Below are 9,778 nucleotides of genomic sequence, written 5' to 3'. Positions count from 1 at the left end.
AAAAGGAGCTTCTGCTTTGACTTCTCAAACCAGTCAGTCACGCTTCTCAAACCAGTCATGTATCAATACCACTTTTTCCCTTCCGTTGATCGCTGATCTTTAAGTATCGGTCAATACCGAGTACCAATACCAATACTAACTCTATCTAACTTAACTTGCTCAAGTCCTGATATTTACATAATTCCACTTTTTTAACATTTTATTTTGGCAAAAGCTGTGTTCTGTGTAACAAATAAAACATACTAAGCATGTGTGTGTAAAACCATTTTAAATACTTGAGAAACCTTATGTTATTTTCTGTGATACCGTTAAATTGGGACACATTTACTCTAAAAGGTTTGTATCTTTACTCTAAAAATGGACCTAATAATAAAACAGAAAGCTAAAATCCAGAAGGTGAGAGCAGACATAGAGAAACCAGACAGAGAAACATGCTGAGAATTGCGTGGGGTTCTGACTAACAGTACTTCACCAAATAACGGCGTAAAGACGTTTCTCGAAGGGCAGGTAATGAGGCTGGAAGGGCCAACTGTTGGGGTTGATCAGGAGTTACCATAGAAACAGGTAAGTATTCTGGTAATTGGGACTTCTGATTGCCAGTATTGGGACTGTCGGGAGTGAATGTGACTGGGGACAGGGGCCCCTGGTGTCCAGTCCTGGAACTGCTGGGAGAAGATATGACACATTTGTTCTATAAGAGGGGTGCACAACTTCGGTCCTGGAAGGCCAGTGTCCAGCACAGTTTGGAGGTTTCCCCCCTAAAAGACACCCACTAAATCTGGCAATTAACAGATAAGTGTAATCAGGTGTGTTGGAGCAGGTAGATCACCAAACTGTGCTGGACACCGGCCCTCCAGGACCGGAGTTGTCCACCCCTGTTCTACATGGTAAATCGCCTTCCACATCTTTTTCACATTTTCATTGTGGTACACAAGGAGGTACAAAATACTACTTACCACATACATGCATATCTTGGAAGAAATATAGACTATTATATAAAAACCTGTCCTGTACATTTAGGGTTTTTTTTTTGCTTGTTTTTTCTGGTGCTAACACATTCTTCAACTCGTCAGTTGATTAAGCCTTTCTTGAGTTGAAATGAGTGTGTTAGAGCAGGTATGTGCAAGTTAGGTATGATTTTAATCTTTTGCAAAAGTTAAAAGCGTAGTTGTATTTTCCAATGATTATTCTCATAATATCCACAGAATAAGTGATGTGGTTTGTTTTACATTTTTTAATTGTCCAGCGTACATCAGTTAAGATGTCTCTTGTTTCTCTGCCTTTCCTGGAATCCTGCGTGCACATCTAGCTGTTCTCTTTCAATTTAAAGCACTATGATGAATGATTTTGATTATAATTTTACTGGTATGTGATTTAAGGGCAATATTTTGCACACTCTTTCTAGTGGGATAGAACCTAGGGCTATGTAACGGATGTCAAACCAAAAAAAAATGAATGTAATTCATTAAACTATGCAAAATTTCAGAGCTGTGCTCCACATTGGTTTTAGTCACACATTATCCCATCCAGGTCTAAATTGTTTAACTGCTTGAAGAATGACTGAACTGAGATAAAATATCAACTGGGTATAAATACATAACTAATAACAACTAATAATGTTTCAGTTTAAATCAACAGCTTAATTTACTGGAGGATGTACTATTTTATGCAAGATCAGGAAATCTTTCATCTTTGAAATTGAGGTTTATGGAGTTTTCCTGCATTTGTAGCAAAGCTGATTCCTGTACTTTTAAAATGTGACACCACATATGTAGAGGCATTCAAGATGACTGAGAGGAGAGAACACTGCCAGCACACAGAGCTGCATGTAGCAAATTATATTGAGTCATCTTCATTCATTTACAAATGAACTAAAGAAAATGGCCTGAGGGAGGAGCTGACAAGCTAGCTATTCCTAGATAAACACATACTGTGTTTACTGTTTTCTTCTTTTATTTTGCATCTGTTTATTAAACCTATTGAGTATATTTTATCTCAAGTGTCTCTCAGCTAGCTACTTTAGTTAACAGGTGTTGCTCATAGCCTATGGTTTACCTGTTTAACATATAGGCTAGTTTCATCACTGTTTGGGAGATAAACAGCCATATATGGTTGTGATTTGGGAAATCTGGTCTAAAACCAGTTCCCCGTTAACTCTGTACAGTGATTCTGTTGTGCTTTTGTGTTTTAAGTGTACTGGCCTAATCTGATCTGATCAGACTGGAGTATGAAGTTCTTTTCTTGCATACATGCTGTGTACAGACTAAACAGAGCTCACTTCACATCAATAAAGAGCCATCAAAGACATCAGGGCATCACTCAAACAGAGTTTAAACAGTGCTGTGCTATAATATTCAGATCATCATTCAGTCTGATTGTAGAAAAAAACTGTACAGTTGCCACGTCTGGAGTTCCTCTTACTTTAAAAATGCCTTTTCAAAAATACATTTACTCCTCATTATTACATCTCACCTCACAGATGATACTACATCATCAGAGACTTTATTTTGTCAGTTGATCACATAACTCTGCCTAATTCCTCTTTCTCTCTCTCCATCTCTCTTGCTGTAAATAAATGCAGGTAAAGTTACACGTTTTCTACTTAGTTTTCTATTATTGGAATTGCATATAGAAAAATACTTACCGCATTACGAAATACTCTTTAAAATCTTCTAGAAACTCTGGAGAGAACAAAATTCATCAGGAATGCATTATCAGCCTGAGAGGGGGGTGCTTTCTGTGATCCAGAGGAGAGCTGATGCTGGCGAGACGCTGTCCGGAGCACTGCAGAAACAAAGAATGAGAAAAAATGGTCATGTAAAATGAAGCTGAAAAGCCACATGTTGAGGAGGCAGGGTTTGTAACTGAGATTGCACTATGACTTATTAAAAATTGTTAAAAGATTTATTGTTTTATTACCTAATGAAGGTGTAAGTTCATTAGCTGACAACCACTTCTAATGAACTGATACTTTATTCAGTGATTAAACTACAAAACATAAGGAGAAATAATTGCTTCTTGTCCTTTGCTTCTATAAACTGTGTCACTGTGATGAAGCTTCTCTGTGTCTCGATGTTCAATGATGTTAAATCACTTCGAAAGTAAATTCAGTTTTGTATATGAAATACACAAACAACGTATATCATGATTTCCACCCACTGCAATCAACCACGTAAACGGGTTAACTGCTACTGCCAGTTCCACTTCAAGTTGTTTTGAATTCTACAGAAAGTATCTTGTGTTATTTAAACACCTACTCTACAAAATCCTTCTCTTCCTGGATGTGTAAATCATTTAGGGAAGAGACTTTGTAGCTGTGCTGGAAGCAGCATCACAAATAAGAAATCAGCCCTTGTTTGTAACAGAAGTAGTGTCTTTCCTGTGATTTCTATACTGCAGGCTTCTGGTTCAGTCCAAATGAATACCAGAATGACCCTGCAAAAAGGCAAATGCAAGTATTACACACAGACATTTATGTAAAAATATTTATATTAATGCGTATTATTACCAAAAAATTTAAAAAACAGCATTGAAAAAACAAAGCATTGTAATGCATTAACAATGATATGAAATTAAATAGATCTACAGTGCATTTCATAAAACATTTTAAATACAACTCAACATGTGGATGAGGGACTGTTGTGCAGCATAACAAAGGCCTGTTACACAAGCACTTTAGAGAAGAAATCTCTGCTTGAGTAGAGCGGATCCAGCTCCTGATTATCAATTTCTTTTGGTGTGTTTAGCTCCCTTAACTCTGAGAAAGTCTTCCTGATCATTCTGAGCTCTGAGGTAGAGAGGGTCGCCTTGAGATGCAGCCAGGCACAGACATGAGCTTCACTGTAAAGGCCAAAGATCAGAACAGCTTGTTACCAAAGTGCAAAGGTTATATTTAACCTAAATGTGATAAAATGTTTGGTAATCTGTACCTGAAGTCAGGGTAGCTTTTGGATAGATTCATAAGCTCAAATTCAATAAAGTGTACAGCTTTCAGTGTCAGCACTTCAGCAAGTCTTGGCAGGACGTCTTCCAGGTCATCCATTTTTGACCCCTGTTCATGAAATCAAATAAAAGAGAATACCAATCAATCAATCAATCAATTAGTCAGTCAATCAATATATACACACTAGCATTCGAAAGTGTTCAAGTATTATTTGTCATTATGTGTAAGTAGTGTTATAACTTAGTGTTGGAGGCTTATATAATTGAATAAACAAAAGAATAGATTTTTGCATGGTGCTTTCGAAATACGTATATTCATGTGTTTTATGCTAAGATCAGAAATCATCCCTTCATTCATTCAGTTTCCGATCAAAACGGCCAGTTCACAGGGAATTACTCAGAAGCCTCCAACACAAGGCCCAATCCCATTTCTTCATTTTAACCCTACCCCTTGTTTTCGAGTGTCACCCTAACCTCCTGGAACTCAGTTACAAGGGATAGAGGTTGAAATCTTGCCCTACGAAATGTGACAACCCTCAAATTACACTGCTTCATTAACAGGCTGTTAGAGGTGCTCTGTAGGCGACCTGGCCTGTCTTCAGTGATAGCAGAGAAGGGAAAAGTTCACCAACCTCGCCGCGGGGCTTTAGTTACATTTAGGGCATCATATGCTTTCAAAGAAGGGTATAAGACAATTCATTATTATCGCCCACCGCTAATTCTTTGGTGATACGAAGCTGAAGTCAGCTATTTACCAGCTTCTTGTTCGAATTTTCCCGTTCCACCTTAAATGGTGCAGCGATTACATTCTGGCACTTCAGGCATCAGGACTGCTGGACTATTTAAGGTGGAGCGAGAACGTTAGCTAGCTAGCTAACATTAGCATGCTATTAGCGATTTTTTATGCTTGTTACGAAGAAAACGACCATAATCCACAACATTAAACGACATTAAACTAAGATACTACAATGGTTATCGTAATTTTTTAACGGAGAAAATACTTAAATTTGTGGGTTTCTTTGGTCACTCGCGCAGCCATCTTGCCGTTTTTTTTCCCTCACAACACTCCGTTTGGAGTGTGCCTCAGAAAAACCTCCGTTTGGAGGGCCATGTAGCCCTAACACTTTACCCTATCCCTCTGTCTCAACAAAAATTGCGACACCCTAATCCTAGACGAGAACGTGCAAAACAGAGGGCTAAGGGCTGAGTGGTAGGGGCAAGGAGTGAAACGAGATTGAGCCTAAGTACATCATTTTTGCTGTTGTGCACCCTACGTCTACTTTAACTCTTCCATCTTTCCAATCTTCCAAACTAGGTTACAGCTGTGTCCCCCTTCAAAGAGCCCCTAACATTAACACAAGCAACTACCAAACACACCTTAGCTGTAGCTGCACTGCAATTTTCTTTCTCATGTAGCATCTAAAACGTCTAAATGAAATACTTCTGAGAAGAACAGATGTAAGATAATTCACTAGCAAAAAGGAAGAGAAAAATCAAAGGAAAAAATTAAAAACATTTTTTTTTTTTAAATTAGGTCTCAGAAAATTATTAAACGATGTCGAGAAAATGGGACGCATAACAGCCATGTAGGACCTGGAAGACCATCAAAACTGTCAAAATCAGATGAACAGAACTTAAAGGTGTTTAATAGAAGCATAGAAAGACATCCCTTCTTTGAAAAAGTGAAAGCAAGTCTAGTGAAAAGAATATGAAAAGAATAGAAGCTGTAATAAAGGCAAAACTCTGCAAGCCGAAAAATTTGGTATTATGTTTAGTTTTTGAGACTGTTGTGTAATTTTTTGTTAAATGTATGTTTTGTACTTTTTCCTGACATTGAACAATTTGTAACTTAATGGTTGTTTTGACTGGAAAAAAAAATGAACAGATACTCTCCAACTTTTGCCTAGCACTATATATGTGTGTGTGTGTGTGTGTGTGTGTGTGTGTGTGTGTGTGTGTGTGTGTGTGTGAGAGAGAGAGAGAGAGAGAGAGAGAGAGAGAGAAGAGAGAGAGAGAGAAAGAGAGAGAGAGAAACTTACAGCTTCAATAAACAGGCTGTGTATTCTCTGGTTGTTGTCACATAATGCTTCAGCTGCCTGTTGTTGTATCTTCTCATCTCCAAGTTTGATCTTCTTCTTCATCAGTGTCCTTACATACTCTGCCAGCACTTCTTTGTGAAGATGACTGAGCAGGTCCTGTCAATCAATCAATCAATCAATCAATAAATCAATCAATATGCCGCCATCATTCCATCCCAAATATATGCAGAAGCCAGTATATTAATCTATTTGATAATAAATCTACACACTCTGTACCTTAAAGCATGTTTCATCCAAGTTAGTGAGTTTCTGAATGTGTGTGTCCACTCCTTCAAGCAGCTCACCACACACATGTTCACTGTGTTTGAGCCACTCACTAGTACCCAGTTTGGCATATGTCCCCTGTGGAAGTAAACAAACACATGAACAGGTTAACATTTTATCTTCTACAGGTCACTGGCCTAATAAGTGAATTAACATCAAAACAAGATCTGATAGCCACTGCAGAACGAGTACTGACAAATAAAGGGAATAACCAATAAAAGAGGTAAATTGCAGTTAGCTGAGAAAAGCTAGGAGTAACTAATAATCAGTTAATGAAGTAAATACATTTACTGGATCTGACTTACCTTCAGATCTTTCTGGACAGACTTGGTGAAATAGCCATGGCAAAGTTCTCTTATGCTGACCAGCAAATTCATACAGTCGGACTTGATATGTGCAGGAAAGAGTTCTTGATTCATTGTCATGTATTCCCTGAGGATAAAACAAAAAGTCTTACACAGGAATCATCTCAAAGATATGATTTAATACTGAAAAACTCTACCGTCAACATCTAAATGCTCACCTGAATTGTCTGATACACAAAAGGTTGGCCTTCAGTACAGCGTCAGTGTTCCCCTGATTACCCTCAGTCATGCTCTTAAGGTAATCCTGGTAACTGAAAAAAAAGAAAAAAATTCACAATTATGACTAAGGCAAGTTTGATTTTGTCTTTAAAAATGTAAAGTATGATGTATGAAACTGTAATACAAGAAATATTTGAAACCAGGTTCCAAGAATTATCGACTTACTAAATGAAGAATTCTTTAATCTGGTGTGTGATCCTCTGAGGCTTTGAACAAGAGCCCAGCACTTCCTGTGCTAACTTTATAGCACCATGGACACACTGCCAGAGAAAGACAGAAAGTCTTTCTCAATCAGAATATCATATAATCACTTTACACAGCACTGCTTTTTCCCTTTACATAGCACTGCATTTGACTCTACATTCAGTAGTACCTCGATCACATCAGTGGCCAGAGGGCTGAAGTAGCATCCATCCCTCAATTCAGGCTCAGCTTTCTCCTCTTTCAAAATATTTTGGCACCATGTTTGCAGCTTATCCTTGGAAAATGAATAAGAAAGAATAAACAAATGTCAAAACACATACAAGTCAAAAGATCTCAGCAATTGAGTAATTAATTATAAGTACTGTTTAAGAGATTTTAAATGATAATATACCTCTATTTCGGGCAAACACTGCTCCTCCAGTGGTTCAAGCATGTTTTCAGGTAGGAGTGCTTTAAGTTGTTCATATTCAATAACCTCTTTAAGCTCTTTACGCCTCATGATACTACAAAAAAGCAGAGCATGGCTCAGTAATGGAATGTACAGTAGATTATGGTTCATTTGTTAATGTAGATTTGAGTTATAAAATGCCACAACATGAGATCTTCTGCCTTACCTGGGATAATGTATGTTCACCCACTGCAGCACATGTGAGCAGTCATCATCACTGAGTCCATAGTCAGTGATTTCCCTGAGTTTGGCACAAAATGCTTGATGGTATAATTTGGCATACAGTTGGCACACATTCTCTCCTGGGTAGCAGCTCCTCACATGTTCTGCAATGTGTAGCAGGTCCTCCTTAAGTTGTTTACCTTTGCCTATGATTTCCTTTTGGATTGAAGATTTAATGTCAGCGTTTGAGTCTAACTTTGCCTCTTCCATTCGCCGCTGAACTATATTCTGAAGCAGAGAGTCGTGCGTCCACCTGCAGCACCGAGGCCTCCATGGAGGGCGCTCTTTTTCTGCTACCCCTTCCCATCTCCTGTCCTGCTCCTCCTCTTGTTGTATGACCAGGACTGCCTGTTTTAGCGCCTCTTTCTCGTTCTCTGTTTGGACCTCGAAGGAATTCTCCACTGTTGACCATACCTCCTCCAAAAGGTCTTCAAAGTCTTTCCTCAGACTTTCCTCACTATCCTCCTCTTCCTCCACAAGGCTCTTGCTGGATCCCACCCCATCTTGTTTTACTGAAAACAGATGCTCCTCACGGTTTACCAGCTGCTTCCCTGCCACTGCAAAGTGCTGCTCTTTTAGGTTCTGCTCAAAAGTCAAAGGAATCTCTGAAAGGTACAGAAACAAAGAGAATTCATTTAGACAGAAGGACAACCTGAACTTTCATTCACAAAGCATGCACAGAACACTTACAGCAGTAAAATAACACAAAATTATATACAAGATGTGTACAACATCAGTGTAAAAACACAATCCATTTTATTATTTACAGATGCTTGGCCAAAATATTGGCATCCTGATGTGGTGGGAAATCAGGTTTCTTACCTGCAGGCTGTATGTCATCATTCTGCACTTCTTCACAGTCACACACACATTTTCTGTGCCACTCATCCTGCACTTCTTCAGTATTCAGCAAATTTTTCTTGAAAAATGGTAAGTTCACTTTTTGAAATTTTGAAAATTTGGATTTAGATAATGAGATGGCTCTCTCTATGGTGGATAGTGGTTTAATATTCATCTTCATCTTCTCTGTAAGACAAAAAGAATTTTTGAGAACATTAACAAAGTCACACAAACATCCACAGGTTGGAATAGTGCTTAAATGACAACAGCATGGTACAACGAGCAATACTGTAAAATGAGAACGGAGATATTAGCTCAGCTCATAGCTTTTAAGTCAAAAGACAAACAACAAAAGTAACAATTCATATTGCATGTGAGATTTAAAAACTCTGAAAATATTTTCCAGCATGAACAAAGAAAAACTGAACAAAACAGCTGAACACGTCCTGTAGTCCTCTCCGTTATTTTAGTGTCAGGTCTTGGTGCAGAACATAAACAGATACAGAGATTGAAACGTATAAAGCTGTCAGTTTACATAAAAGCTGATGACAATGAGAAAAAGAGTATTATAGTACTTACCGTCTCTGCTAAGTCTCAGTTATCTACTTGTTCTGTCCTCTTTTATATATGCATCCCCACTACACCAATGATGTTTGATGGGAGGGGGGAAGATTTGGCGCTCTGGCCAGCACTTTCTCTGGAGCACAGTTTAAGATTCCCGTAAACTTCTTCAGATTTTTTCCACGCCTTCTTGCGCTGGGACTGGCTAGTATATCTTACTCGCAGGCCAGTCGCTGTTCTACAATGCCTGGGTTTGAACAGAGGTCTCCAATCGTAGCAGAGCAGGGTGGGTCTTGTCGGAAAAAGGGTGGTGAAATTGATGCTTCTTATGTAACAAATTTCCCAGGAATACAGCTGAGTGCCTGTGAATTGGGATACCTCTGGTTCTCATTAGATGCTAGGTTATTCCTTTCAGAGGCATCCGGCAGAATTTATTGTATTTTACTGTTATTTTGAAAGAAAAAGCATGTGTTCATTCTGATTTCTATGACCCTATAGACTACGCAGAACTGTAAACATTGTCATTTTTACATGTGGCTGTGATAGCCTAATGAAAAAAATAAACATTGTTGTTTTTAACCCAGTCTAGTCTAGACTGTTATATTTGCCACATT

The 9,778-nt window shown here is 38.4% G+C and overlaps 1 protein-coding gene across 2 annotated transcripts; it reads right to left on the bottom strand.

The window, feature by feature from the left end:
* Positions 1–556: 556 nt before the first annotated feature.
* On the bottom strand, positions 557–9,317 carry LOC118810367 (tumor necrosis factor alpha-induced protein 2-like). 2 transcript variants are annotated; one of them, XR_005007415.1, is made up of 13 exons: positions 9,183–9,317; positions 8,586–8,789; positions 7,708–8,368; positions 7,485–7,596; positions 7,263–7,367; positions 7,055–7,149; positions 6,829–6,921; positions 6,611–6,737; positions 6,258–6,383; positions 5,982–6,137; positions 3,930–4,051; positions 2,645–3,840; positions 557–665 (listed from the first exon to the last, which is right to left on the bottom strand). XR_005007415.1 is itself a non-coding variant. In XM_036574071.1 (12 exons), exons 2-12 carry the CDS (start codon positions 8,782–8,784, stop codon positions 3,663–3,665), a joined length of 1,974 nt encoding a protein of 657 aa, XP_036429964.1. In that variant the 5' UTR covers positions 8,785–8,789; positions 9,183–9,317; the 3' UTR covers positions 2,622–3,662. The 2 variants fall into 2 exon arrangements, 1 of the variants encoding a protein (XP_036429964.1); XM_036574071.1 differs by lacking the exon at positions 557–665 and having other exon boundaries at positions 2,622–3,840.
* Positions 9,318–9,778: the final 461 nt, after the last annotated feature.

Source organism: Colossoma macropomum, unplaced genomic scaffold, assembly GCF_904425465.1.
Source record: "Colossoma macropomum unplaced genomic scaffold, Colossoma_macropomum, whole genome shotgun sequence".
Lineage (NCBI taxonomy): Eukaryota > Metazoa > Chordata > Actinopteri > Characiformes > Serrasalmidae > Colossoma > Colossoma macropomum.
Note: the sequence above shows the minus strand (reverse complement) of the source record. Positions and strands in the feature narration are given on the sequence as shown.